This window comes from Dermacentor albipictus, chromosome 7 (genome assembly GCF_038994185.2).
Source record: "Dermacentor albipictus isolate Rhodes 1998 colony chromosome 7, USDA_Dalb.pri_finalv2, whole genome shotgun sequence".
Taxonomy (NCBI): Eukaryota; Metazoa; Arthropoda; class Arachnida; order Ixodida; family Ixodidae; genus Dermacentor; species Dermacentor albipictus.
Genome location: NC_091827.1, coordinates 87,536,599 through 87,551,141, shown reverse-complemented (window position 1 = coordinate 87,551,141; position 14,543 = coordinate 87,536,599). Strand labels below are relative to the sequence as shown.

The window sequence follows — 14,543 nt, the reverse complement described above, 5'->3', positions numbered from 1 at the left end:
GAAATATTAGACAACGTTACCTGAACGCTTACTGCTCAGACCAGAGCGTACGCACAGAAACCCAGGAAGAACGCTAGTGTGGGCATAACGTATGCGTGCGTGTGTCTGCACAAAGCTTATGCCGACAGCAGAATGCAGAATGCTGTCTTGCTGCGCCATTGAAGCGATTGTGCTTAGCGTTGACGGTACGTCCATTTTGCATCGTCATTATGGAAGACAGTGCCTTCTTTGACGAGTTGCCGCCACTTTCTGTGCCGATGATGATTGTGACAACGATGACGCAACAAAACTACCAATAGTACTTAAATATCCTAATTGCTACGAATATACGCCTTCAGGTATTCTTACTTCCTGAATAAAAGTGAAGCTTTCTATTCCTTGTTTTCTGGAGCTTGGCACGCTTGCTTGATTGGTTCCACACCGGGTAAATTAAACAGATGCTGCAGACGATCTGATATGGGACTCGGCTTATCCCGAGAGGGTTTACGAAAAAGTAGAGGGTCGCAGAGACTGCGTAATACGAAGTTCTCGTAGGTAGCGTAGCCCGGTGTCGTGGATCTGGTGTTGCGCTGTTAAGCCCGAAGGCGTGGGATGAAATATCGGCCGCGGCGACCGCATATCGCTGGGGGACAAATGAAGAAACGCCTGGTGTACCATGCACCCCCACTGGAACTTGTCAAAATCAGTCCGGAGTCTCCCACCTCCCTACCGCGTGCCTCATAATCATATCGCGTTTTTGGCACATCAAAGAGGATTTGATTTTGATGGTTTGAGTAGTGGTGGTGACTGGAGATCTTAGTGTCTCGTCGTACGTGGTGTAAAAAATGAACCGTGGTACAGCGTTTACGGCACCATTTCACTGAAGCTTCCCCTCATGCAAGTATCAATGCGCGTTGCGATTGCGTAATATGTTGGCCTTGTTTTCTCCCGCTACTTTATGCCCTTCAGTCGCGGTGCAGACATCGCTGTAGTCCTGGAGCTGTAATCCTGGAGCTCAAGCTGACAGATTCTCTCGATAACTGCTCTTTTTGACAAACAGACAGACGGACGGACAGCTTTAGTGAGCTGCACGGGTGAGAATTGCGCAATCTAATTGGACCAATATCTAGTGGCCAGTCCAACAAAAAGTAGATTAAGCACAATTTGCATAGCTACCTATACTGCTGATGCACTTTCTCTTCTCACTTATGTGAATAAACAATTCGGAAGTACTTAAGGTATGTATAAAAGAGTCCTGTATGCATGGAACATACACTTGACACATTCTTGCAATGGTGGCCTATCGTTTATGATAAACTGTACACAACTTTGTCATGCACCTGAGAGCAAAAAAATCCCGAAACAGAACTGTCGTTGATAACGGAACATACAGAGTCCGCATTGCAAAGTGGCCAAGCCGAGGCTTACCCTGGTAAACCTCTCTGCCCTTCATCTCTTACTTTTTCTTTCTCTCCCAGCGTAGGTCATTTGTTTTTCCCCGATCTGACAAGCAATCCCAAGGGGGGTGTAGGGAGAGGAAGAAAAATCTCAGACACTTAGTTGCGTGTAAATTGAACCCTTGGATATAAATGCGGCTCACAGCAACCTAATATATTGCTACAGACGAATACTGTAGTGACGTCACTGCCACGTTTGGCGGAATGCCCGATGTGCAGCGTTTCCTTAGCTATCGGCAAAAGATACTTTTTTTCCTTTCTCGCAGTGGTTCCGGACAATAAGTAACGTGATCAGCTGCTTTGGGATGCGGTAATTCATTCAGTTTCGTCTTTCATTTTTTAAACCCCATGGCGTGATATGGGAAATAAGTATTTACCTACTCCGTAATTGTCAGCACTGGCTAAAGCTTTAAGCACTGAATGAAGCTTGTAGGAAGTGACCATCAGCACTGACAAAAAAAAGAACAAACGGTCGTCCTACTGACTCTCTCTCAACGGAGGCCGCAGGGTGTTGGTATAAAACTATACAGCTCTGACAGGTTTATGGAGAGAATCCGTCTTAGTTGGTGCCAGAAGGTTAAATTGGTTAGGTTTTGCGCAATAGAGCTGGAGTCTTCACCAAAAAGGAACGTTGACTTTTAGCTGGCAGTACTGGCGCGAACGCACGCGCACGCACGAAAGCGGTTGGGTCCAGCCCGGTACTCGCCGTACGTCCCGGCGACCGCACGTGTGTGTTATCGCGTGGTCCGCGGCGGTTACACATCATCTTGTTTTGTCGGAACACGCTTCCCCGCATGTGGCGACCACGCTCGTATTTTCTTTTCTTTTTTTCTTCGACGCGCCCGATAAGGCATTTTGTTGACGATTCATTTGTTGCCACTCCAAAGGGGGCTGCTATCGCGAGCCCTTGGCTTCCGTTCTAATCAAAGCGGCACACAGCAGCCTATAGAGAAGCTTGTTGGATGATCCGTACCCTCTTACTTGCCTCCTCGACATAAGAGGAGAACGAACCTCCGTTGAGGCCACTCGTTCCTTACTCGCTGCTGCAGTGCGTACCCGTCCGCCGCCTCCTACGATCAGGTAACTAGAATATCAGTAATACGTAACGACACAATCAGCGTGGTGTTGGATTGGCCTGGTTGGTTTGCCCACCCTAAACACTTCTTTTCTGTGATCCTTTCGTTTTATCTCGCCTCCAGAGGATGGTGGTCACCGACACCTTGCGCGCGATTCATTCATTTGGCTCTGCGCTCTCGGCGCTCTCCCGTCAGGAAGGCTGTGTCACGCCGATGCGTGCATGTCGTTCGTATCCAGAAAGTACCGGCAGCGCATGCAGCCTTAGAGAGAGGAAGTGCGGGCGATATATATGATTATCTTTAAGTGGACTAGACAAGTCGGAAAGGGCGCAATTTTTTCTAAGAGTGTACTGCGAACAGGACACCATGGGTGATGCAGACTGCAGGAAAAGGATGACGCAGGAACTATAGTCGCAAGCGCCTAGGAATTGTACGGCGGCTCGGGAGGGTGTTGCGACGTGGTTTGGGCGCAGTCAGCTGTACCAACCACTGCACTACCTACCTGGTTGAGTGCCCTGCAGGGGTAGCTCTGCCGAAGTTCCGACGGGAATGAACTCGCTTCTCCGAAGCTGCATTCCCTCACATTTCCGATGCCCGTCAGCTGACCGGAAGCTTTTTTGTGAAACACGTAAACAAAGCCTTTAGTCGTCGGTAAGAGTCTGCGCCGCCTTCTACACGAATCTCGTAGCGTGCGCTGTTGGCAGCATGAAAAAATCAAATCGACTGACAGATAGGTATGCGTAGTTTCGTGCTGGTTTAACATCCGAGTTACGAGTGACGCGGTAGTGGAAACCCTTATGGCTGAGAGCTGGGCGAGTTCGTGGCGCTCATGTCCGTTTGCAAGCCCTCAGATTAGTGCCATAAAATACCACATTTGTCGCATAGAATATACTCTACGCGTTTCGGTATAGGTACAGATTGCATACCGTAAGTGCTTCAAGCTCCGAGGGTAACTGAGTAACGAAAAAAAATTAGAAGAAAAAAGAAATGGATCGTTTGCTGCTGATGAAACTCGCCTTGCAGGGGAAATGAATTTTGCATTTGATTTTTTTGTCCGCTGTTCTCGGACGATAAGGATCCGTCATGATGGATGGTGCTGCGCTACTAAACCAGATGGCGTGGGATTAGATCCTGGCCGCCGCGGTTTCTCGTTGAGCTTCACATCGTCGCCTCCAGCATCCCGCGCTGTCAACTTCACCTATTTTTGGAAGCCGATCCTCACCTCACCCTCTTCATGGCGAAGGGGAGGGCAGATGAAGGCGAGAGCGTCATTGTGAGACGCGTTACATGTTACACGTCACGCGTTACAGACAGCCGTACGGACAGATTTTTCGAGTGAAGTAGCCCTAGAATGCCTACGCATTAAAACGATCCAGCAGAAAGTGGATCCGTTTCGAGTAATGTGGACAATGCTCTATGCGGCTGACCAAGTTTGGAACCTTCCGAAATGTGGGCTGGGGGGTACTTTAATGCTGTATTGCTACAAGGCAAGCCACGCGCGTGTGTTTTGGATCAGGAGAGCGACTGGTGTTTGAGATTACTTTTGTGGTAGGGGCACTTTCCCATTCTGTGAAGCGTTTAAAAAAAAATAACGGTGCTCTGTATCGCCGAGTAGGCATTTATTTTTGAACAATGCTGGTATTTTTCTCTTCGCTCTATCGGTTCTGGCCAACTTCGATTTCGTTCCGCTGTTTCAACCATCGGTTCTGTCCCAGTGTCGATGTGTCCTTCTGTTGCCCTCTCGTCATTATTAAGTGCCGCCAGAGTTCGCAGTCACCTTTCAAACCACTTTCTGAAAAATAGAGGCGATAGCTTGTAGCTGATAAATATTAAATTTACACGTCCTTTTCGACGAAAAGTCACAGACAGCTAGTGAATGCGAAGAGTATCGTGAACGGAGGGGGGCTTCATTTTTCTGTTAGCTATAATATAAAGCAAACAGGCAATGGATCCAGGGAAAACATAGCAAAAAAATACTGTTCTGTTCACTTTAAACGTACAGCTGATAAGGAAAAAGAAAATTAGAGTGGACGATAAGGCGACACGGCGCACGTAAAATACGAACCATCATCCTCCGCATCAGTGAGACGCGTACCCCTGGCAAGGTGTACATGTGCCCCAGAAAGTAAGCGGAATGTGCGAGCGGTGGCCGTACCACATCTCCGTGTACTATAGGGGCAGCAGTGCGTACTTTATGGCATGCGCGAACGTTATTTGCGGTGGTCATGCGATATGCGCGGCTCCGGTGAAGGAGTGTTTCCTCCAACGGTCGACGCTAGGGGAGCTTGCCGAGTTCGCTGCAACTATTTGCCAGGGGTAAGCAGTTCCAGCGAGAACCGTTTGCTCGATTGTGACGATTGCCGCGGCGGTATCGCCACTGTTTACGTCAACGGCACGAAAATGAATAGTTTCTGCAAGCGCACACAGGTTCCCCTAGCGTTGATCGCTGGAACTAGCGCTCCTTCGCATGAGCCGTTAATCAGGAAGGATTTAATAGGGTGCCAAAGGCACCGCAGGTTATCTTTTCGCGTGTTACGTAGTTTCTGATAACGCTACTAGCGCAGGGAGATGCAGATCGGCCAGCGCTCGCGTTTTCCGTTTACTTTTGGGGTAACTGAACATTTTTAATCTTTTCGCGAACAGCGACGCCCAAACTTTACCCATGACTGCCAGAAACGCCTCATCGACGGCATCAAATAATAATATATGGGGTTTTACGTGCGAAAACCACTTTCTGATTATGAGGCACGCCGTAGTGGGGGACTCCGGAAATTTTGACCACCTGGGGTTCTTTAACGTGCACCTAAATCTAAGTACACGGGTGTTTTCGCATTTCGCCCCCATCGAAATGCGGCCGCCGTGGCCGGGATTCGATCCCGCGACATCGTGCTCAGCAGCCCAACACCATAGCCACTGAGCAACCACGGCGGGTAACGGCATCACCGTCGCGGCCGTCATCGTCGCGGTTATCACCGTTAGTGGAGGTCCTAATAAAAACTGCGATCAGCACGAAAGAGCTCACGGCGTTTGGCTACATGCATATATAAAAGAAATACCGCACAAGTTTTAAAGCGAATCCTCCCAGACTTTCCTTACCGTGGCTGCTCCCATGGTGCTGGTGCTGTCTTTCCGCATAGCTAGCAGTAAAGCACATACACAAGCGGGGGATTGGCCAAGAAGCGGGCGACGCGCAAGCATAAGTTAAGAAACATGAGATCACATAAGAGCTGCTACATGGCGTAAAACGGTTTCCTACACCTTAAAAAAAAAACGAAGAAATGAAGTGAGCGAATTTGTAGCATGTCACTAACCGGCTTCGCGAAATCTTTGCTTCACATTGATTTTATAGTCTGCATTGGATATGTCGCAACGTCTCATTGAGATTTGTACAGAATGGTCTGGAGTCCGGTGTACTTGTTACGTGATTTCCGCACAAACTTTAGGAAAAGAAGAACGCACACAGAATCGATAATTCTATCAATCGGCAGAGGAAAAAAACCAACTCCACTTTTGTCCTCCAGCTGTGCGTGAGCTAGCGTACGTATTATATTCATACGAACAAAGTTTGAATGCGCCTTGGCCATCTGGAACTCCCTTCAAGGTTACCTAATTAGTTGCCTTTAATCCATAGAAAACCACGCTTCACGCTCCATTGCCTCACAGCACCACCATCATCATAGTGTTACTGACATTCAGTTATTCTTGGATCTTCCCGGTCTAGCTCACCTTCATCAGGTCAGTCGAGCCTGCATGCCTCATTTGGCGTATTAGCATTTTCCTGATTTAGATAATTATTTTTTCTTTTCTCCAACATGGACATCCTGACGGTTTTAATCCCCTCAGTATCCAGCGCCTATGCATGTCAAAACAAATTATTTTGATTAGTCATTTCTACTTGTTGTCATCTCTGTCCGATTTGACTGGAATTGAGTGTACTGGCATGACATTGCTAATTGGCGCACCCACAAGAAGTTCAAACACTTTGTTAATGACCAGTTCAAATGATGACCTCGCATCCTATATTTGTACCCTATATTACGTTGTTCGTGCCATTTTGTTTCCGTGTTTAAAGCCTTTACCTCCATGTATTTTGTGTTTGATACTCTTGTGACAACATTCTTGTGTTATGTTTCTTGCTTCCCGCATATTTAATTCCTCTCACGGGGTCTTCACGGGTTAAATAAGTGATTATGGCTGCTGACCAAGAAACGGTAGATGTTTTAGAATACCTGTGTGATGTCGCAGTGCAATTGACCAGAGCCCAGCGAAGCCCTTTGGAGATGTCATTGTCGTGTGAGAATCCCTCGAGTGTCGTGTTTATTATCCCAGAGTTTTGTGCACCCCCCCCCCCCCCCCCCCTCTTACGTTTCTTACATCTCAGCGCCATATGCGTCATGCGTTATCTTTAGAGGAGACCGTGCCCCCGTGGCTCACCTAGCCGTCTGGACACTTTCACTTCAGCCACTCGCGTTGTTCAAGTGATTTCGAATCGTGTGAGCTGATAAACCATGAGCGGCCGCCAGCGATCAGAGCACAACCCTTTGTTTACCTAACTGCATTTGTTATCTCTGACGGTGTAAACATATTTATTTATTTATTTATTTATTTATAGTACCCTCAGGGCTTACAATGAAGCATTACAGAGGGGAGGGGCTAATAAATACAGATAAGTATGCAAGAAAGGAGAAAGGAAACACGAATACTAATCAGATTACAATGCATGGTACAACGTATTAATAACTCGAGAGCGACACAAAAAAAAGCATAATGCGGTAAGAATATAATTATACAAAGAAAAACGGAAAACTTCAGTAATACAGATTAAATATAAATACATGGTGTATAGGACAGGTTAGAGTGAGACAATAAGCACAGAATGATAGAAAATAAAGTATAATACAATATACAATGTTTGCAGAATAGGTAGATAATAAAAAAGAAAACTTATCAACAATACTGTTCAGGAGAAAACGGAATTGCTTCGTTATACATTCATATCAAAGCATACTAGATAATATTAGTAAGTGCCTTACGGAAGTTATCTGTGTTAGTTATACAGACTAGTGGATCCGGTAGGTGATTCCATTCCTGGCATGATTTTCGAAGAAATTAATTACCATAGGTAGACGTTTTGTGGAATGGGATGTTCACCTTATGACGATGGTCCAAGCGTGCAGAAGTAAAAGAGGCTGGTTCGATAAGGCGTGATTTGAGTGTAGGATTTAAGTGGTATATCTTATGGAACAGGCAAAGGCGAGCGATTTTTCTGCGTTTGGAAAGGAGAGATATATTGAGGGCAAGTTTGATGCTAGTTACGCTTGATGTGCGCTGGTAATTGTTAAGAATAAAACGAACGGACCGATTCTGCACAGCTTCTAAGCTGTTAATTATTGTTAATTGATGAGGGTCCCATATTGAGGATGCATACTCTAGATTAGGTCGAATGTAGGTGACATATAGCTGTTTTTTCAGGGAAGAAGGTGCGAGTGAAAAATTTCGTTTAAGATAGCCCAGCATGCGGTTAGCTTTTGATGTAATGTGTTCGATATGTCGTTTCCATGAGAGATTATTTGTAATGTGCACTCCGATATATTTATAACAAGATACTGATTCAAGTGGCATTTTGTTAAGATGGTAGGCAGAAAAAGATATTTGGCTGCGTGAGATTCTCATGAATTTACATTTTGAAGGGTTAAGATTCATGTGCCAGCGGGAGCACCAGGTTGTAACGTTATCAAGGTCTGATTGTAATGTAAGCATATCAGTATCATTAGTTATTTTTCGGTAAATTACGCAATCGTCGGCAAACAAACAAATAGAGCTAGTGATTTGATTAGGCAGGTCGTTAATATAAATGAGGAAAAGTAAAGGCGCCAACACAGAGCCTTGTGGTACACCCGATTCTACTGGCACCTCTGGTGAGTCATTGTCATTGATGGTTACATATTGGGTACGATTACAAAGAAAGCTGCAAATCCATTTGAATATTAAAGGGTCAATATTTAGAAGGCTTAGCTTATAGATAAGTAACTGGTGATTAACTTTATCAAAGGCTTTAGAAAAGTCTAAAAAAATACAGTCCGTTGCAAAACCCGAGTCCAAGAACGCATGCAAGTCATTAGTGAATGTTATTACTTGTGTTTCACAAGAAAAATATTTTCTGAAACCGTGCTGATAAGGAGTAAAAAAATTGTTTGATTCAAGAAAGTTTACAAGGTGAGTGAAAATGATGTGCTCAAAAATTGTGCAGGGTACCGAAGTTAATGAGATGGGTCTGTAATTCAAAGGGTGATGTGGGTTTCCCGATTTAAAAAGCGGGGTAACCTTACCGGTTTTCCAATCAATGGGTAGGGCACTGTCATTAAGTGATGTAGTAAAAATAAAGGTAAGTATGATGGAGCTGTATTCTGCAGTGTTTTTGAGAAACTTGGAATTAATACCGTCAATACCACATGATGATGACCGCTTTATCGTGAAAATTCTGGCTCGGATACCTGCTGGGTTCAGGGTAATGGGATCCATCGCTGGAAAGTTAAGGGATGTAAAAGGGGGATAGTCACTTAAATTTTCTGCGCAGAATGATTGGGCAAACGTGTTGTTTAGTACAGACGCGCAAAGATGATTCGGAACTTGATCACCTGAATCGTTTACGAGACTTATAGCGCTATCTTTGGTACATTTCATAACGTTCCAAAAGCGTTTTGGGTTAGTTTTCAACAGAGACGGTAGGGTTGAGTTAAAGAAGTTAAATTTGGACGTCTTTAAAGCGCTTGTATAGGCTTTCGCAGCGGATGTATATGCTAGCCACCGATCAGCGTTTAATGATCTTTTGGCGGAACGAAAAAGTCTGGATTTTTTGTTGGATAATCTTTTCAGATGGTTATTGTACCAAGGGGCGTTAGAAGACTGATGAATTATTCTAAGTGGACTATATTTGTGGATAAGATGCATTACTGTAGTTTTAGAAGACAACCATATTTCTTGAACTGATAAGTCTACATGTGTTATAAGGAAGTAGTCAAGAAAGGATGATAGCTCAGAGTTTATAGCGTTAAAGTTCGCCTTTTTGTAATCCCTAATATACCTGGTGCATTTCTTTACTTTTGTGGGCGGGATGGAAATGTTAAAGTGTAAGATGTCATGGTCGCTTAGGCCAGGCACGTGGGTTACTGGTGAAACCTTATCAGTATGAGTGGCAAGAATCAAGTCGAGCAACGAACTTGTAGTAGATGTGACGCGTGTTGGTTTAATAACGAGCTGTGCAAGGTTAAAATCTACACAAACGTTAAGAAATCCTGTAGCCTCTGCAGATGTCGGATTAGAAAAGGGGCAGGAACGCGACCAGTCGATAGTGGGGAAATTAAAGTCACCTAAAAGAAACATAGGTGATCCAGGAAATCGAACGGATATTTCGCTTAGGGTGTCATGAACTTTGTCTGCAAAATCACTATCGGGATTAGGGGGACAATAACAGACCCCTATGATTATTTTTTTGAAACCAATAGATAGGCAGCACCAGAGCAATTCCAAATTAGTAGTTACATTCAAAAGGAATGATTCAAAACTAGAGTTAATAGCAATTAAAACACCACCGCCTATTCTATCGGTGCGGTCTGGCCGATATACAGTAAATTTCTTGTTGCATTGAAAGAGCTCGCGTGTCTCTATTTTGTCAGAGAGCCAGGTTTCCGTTAGTACAACAATATCAGCTCCAGTATCGTTGATTAAACTGTTCAAACTATCTCTTTTAGGAAAAACGCTCCGAATATTAGTAAAGATTACGGACGCTGTTGCCGATGGGCCTCCACCCCTCGCGTGAGCCTATTTATTTCCCGCATAGACATGTCCAGAACGCGTTGCTCCTGGGGATATGGCCACAGCATTGCTCGTTTGTCTGCCAGTGTTCACTTCAATAACGGAATTTTTGTCGGCATTGAACATGTAGCACTTTCCTTCCGAAAATAGTCTTTTGTAGTTTAATTTGAAGTTAGTGTTCAGGCCTCTACCGAATTCCAAAAGTTTCTTCCGAGCGTGACGTGTGGCTTCGCAAAAGTCTTCGCTTACGCTGATACCAGTTCCCGCGAAAGACGACCGTTTGGAGAACACCAGCTCTTTTGTCTTGAATGTGGTAAACTTCACCACTAGAGGCCTATTTTTGCCGCTGGCAAATTTCCCGATTCGATGTGAGCGCTCTATACTATCAGGTGGTAAACGTGTGTCCAGTTTGTCTGAGGCGATAGAGATAATTGTTTCTTCGCACTGACGCGCATTCTCAGACGGGCCATCGGGTATCCCGAAGAATATAAGATTTTCTCGTCGTGACCTGTCTTCGGCATCGTCAAGTCGCCCACGAAGCGTGGCGGTTTCTCGCTGCACGCGTTTTATATTTTGACATGTGTCACTCATTTCTTGCTGCAACGTCTCAAAGCCAATAGTCTGACATTCTAGAGCTTGTAGGCGTTCATTCATATCGGTGATGCTAAGTGTGATGGACTGCTGTGAAAGTTTAAGCTCTTCTATCGCCTGTGACATACTGGTTTGGTTTGTTTCAATGCGAATACAACGCGCGTTTGTTTCTTTTACAGTTTTAAGCAATTCGGCCATAACGCTATCATCGGGACCAGGGTTTTGCTCTATGTCGCCACTCAACAACAACAGTAATTTGCAAAAAGAACCACACACTGCTTCTGGGCATGGAAGCACCATTATAAAGCGGTTTTCATAGTTTTCGATGGTCACGTCTGCTTGTCGAGGGATTATATATACGTGCGGGAAGTCTCAGCTCGGAATGTTTACTCTACCTTAGAGCGACAGTTTTACAGCAAACTTAGTTCCGAAACAGGTTTCGAAAGGCAGCGGTGAGGGCGAGCATACTGAGACGGGTACTGTAACAAACATCAATCAACGAACAGCCGCCGCAAAATCGATTTAGCTTTCAAACATAATCATTAGGAGTTATAAAATGAAACGCCACGCCGCGTGTACTTCACTCGAATAGAAAATTTCGCTGCGTGGTTCATATTTAGCCAGCAATCTTTAATTATTTTACGGCATGTCTCGTTTCACTGGGTCCACATTGAAAGTTAACTATCGGTAACTATTAATCGTAATGGGCAAAAGGTACAACAGAAGGCCGCTGGGCTGATGTATGCGGACGATGTAGTGCTACTGGCGATATATATACAGAGACTATATATACAGAGATATATACAGAGACTTGCGAACACAAGTGACAAAGCAGCGCCGAATTTAGGCCATTTGTTTTGTACAGAGAGATCAATAATTATGATTTTTAGTGAACAGACGAGTGATGACGTGGTATCAATTCAAAGGAAGTGAAGCAATAGAAATACCTGGGTGCATACAAGAACGAAAAAAAAAAAGGCCTACTCAAGGGTCCACTAAGATAAAGGAAAGGTTAAAGGGAAGCGAAACTTAGCAATAATAAATCATAAAGCGCTTTGGGCCTACAATAAATACGAGGTAGTGCGAGGAATCTTAAAAAGTGTAATGGCACCAGAGCTAACGTTCGCAAGTGCAATTCTGTGCTGTCAATCAGAAATCCCCTTGGGGTTGGAGATTAACCAGAGGGCGGTGGGCCGACTCGCTTTGGGGTCCCACGAAAAAAACACAAATTATGCAGTGCAAGGTGAACTGGGTTGGACATCTTTTGAAGCCAGAGAAGCATAAAGGAAGATGAGTGTTGAAGGAAAACCAAGGAACATGGATGAAAAGAAATAGCTGGCGAACGTGCACAAACATCTGCACCTTAAAAGCGTGTACCGGGAATGCAGGCAGAGGTCAAGAAAGTTGGCACCGAAGTACAGGGTAATTGAAAGTGTAAGGAGAGAACCAGGTGTCTTAGAACAGAAAGTGAGAGAAACAGGGTCAGTAAACAGAGACAGCGTGAAGAATAGAAAGAGGAAAGACCACAGACATTTGAAAGAACGGGGAGAAAGAAATTAGAAAAGAAAATCTGTACGATAACACAAAAGCGGTGCTTTGATGTTGGAGGCCCGAGCTAGCCGCCTGAGGACAAAACATATCGGGGCAATTACGCGCCACAAAATAGGGCAGATGTGTGCTACAAAAAAAAGAAATAAAGGACAGGAAACGATTCGGCACATGGTAATTGAATGCCAAGATAACCCAGCGAGGCCGTCCACCTCCCAGAAGCGTTGGGATTCAAAGAAGATGGAACTAGTCAGCAGGCGAGATAAGTTAGAGACGATTAGAGTATTCGTGCAAAAAAGGAAAGACAATATTAATTGAAACGGAATCATTCCAAGTGTACAGGTAACGGTGCAACATAATCATATAGGTTGAAAATACGAAAGTTAAGATTGAGATGAAATAGGCAAATTGGTATGCAGGGATAGGTGTAGTAAAACCTGAATAAATTAAGCTGGTTGACTGTTTGCCATGGCCCTATTTCAAAAGGTTTACCAATGATGATGATGATGATGATCATCATCATGATCATCTTGCTCACGCGAGATAAGAAAGTACGTAAGTGTACTAGCGGTAAAAAATTCAGGGCAAAGTTGATAGATCCGGAGCCGTTACAGGCACATGTAAGTTTACGATATAGAGAGAGGTTTTCTTGAAGAGAGACAAGATCGCGAAGTGATAGGCACAATGCTAGGCTGCGATATATGCAGTAAAACCTGATCAGCTCAAGCAGGCTAGGCGACTATTACTCGCCGCTGTGCTTTGTAGGGGATGTCAATATAATTGATCGCCATCATCATCTGAAGGGCCGTGGTCTATGTTAATACCGTATTTTAATACTCACATGTCATTGCCCGTAGAACGCAATGATTGTAGATTTTTTCTTAGAAGATACCGTAAGCGGATTGTAGTGAGCTTGGTAATGGTTGCCGCATGCGCTCTTATCCATTCTTCAGCCGCTTCACTAGCTTCCCACGATCCTGGTACCGTGCGGCTAATGACATCCACTCAATATGCATCCATCTGTATAGGAAGCCGCCCGAATGGCTCGCAGCGAGGCGTCCCTGCGGTCGGACCCGCACTTCGGCCTGGACTCCCGCTGGAGCTGGGTGACGGCGGCCTTCCTCAGCTGGCTGCTGTGCGGCGCCATGATGGCGCAGCAGTCGGCAGGCGTGCTCTTCTTCGGCATCGTCGACACCTACGGCGTCAGCAGGGAGGAGGCGTCGTGGCCACTCGTGCTCAGCTCCAGCGTCGTTTGCCTCACAGGTGGGAATTACGGCGAACGCGGCCGGGCGTCTGCCAGTGAACGCAGTTGGCCGCGGGGCTTCAGTTGGTCGCTCGCGCCTTGGTTTCTTCGGCACGCGCCACATTGCTAAGGCTGGACGGCGCCCGAATGATAGGGCTTAGAGAGTACCACACGCACGCGGAAGCAAAAGCATGCAGGGCGGGAGATCTCGCGGATCACGGTGGGAGAGGTAGCCCTCTTTTGGGAAAGAAGGGTCGCGATGGCAGATCGTTGTATGCAGACCTACTCAGTTCGCGCTCGGTTCCGCCTCCAATGATCTCCGATCGCGCCCCTGGTGGTTAAAATTACTTCGAAGTTCCTACTACGACGTGCCTTGTAACGAGATTGTGGTTCACGCACGCGAAATCCCAGATCGTTGCTTTTTGAGTCATGAAGTGCACCTCTGTACAGAAAAAAAAAAGAGAATTCGAATCATACAAGAGTGAAAATTTATCAGCGTGGTATTTGATTAATTATAAAATGGTTTGCGATATTACACACAACAGAAGAATGCACCACACAAACTGAAACCGATGTGTACGTGGGCTCTCATCAGCACCTGAATGATTGGTCTTCGAGGCGAAATGAGCATAAAAAAAGAATGGGATCACTGCATCAGCACCACGTCGGCTTTCATCACAAAGAATGAAAGAGGGTACATTACAGCAAGAGAACGAGTGGCGCGCATGCAGGTAAATAATGCTCTGTTTTATGGATCTCGCTTTAAAGCCCATGCAGTGCTATCATTTGTGCACTTTTTGCGGCGCCTGCGTGTGCTTCGTCGTGTCCTGTTTA

The 14,543-nt window shown here is 45.3% G+C and overlaps 1 protein-coding gene across 1 annotated transcript in view; it reads left to right on the top strand.

Moving 5' to 3' along the window:
* LOC135899684 (monocarboxylate transporter 14-like) overlaps positions 1-14,543 on the top strand; it is a 35,094-nt gene that overhangs the window by 2,586 nt on the left and 17,965 nt on the right. The window contains exon 2 of the mRNA XM_070522430.1: positions 13,495-13,729. Coding sequence (XP_070378531.1) covers positions 13,507-13,729 — 223 coding nt within the window. The 5' untranslated portion in view covers positions 13,495-13,506. The remainder of the gene's footprint in view (positions 1-13,494; positions 13,730-14,543) is intronic.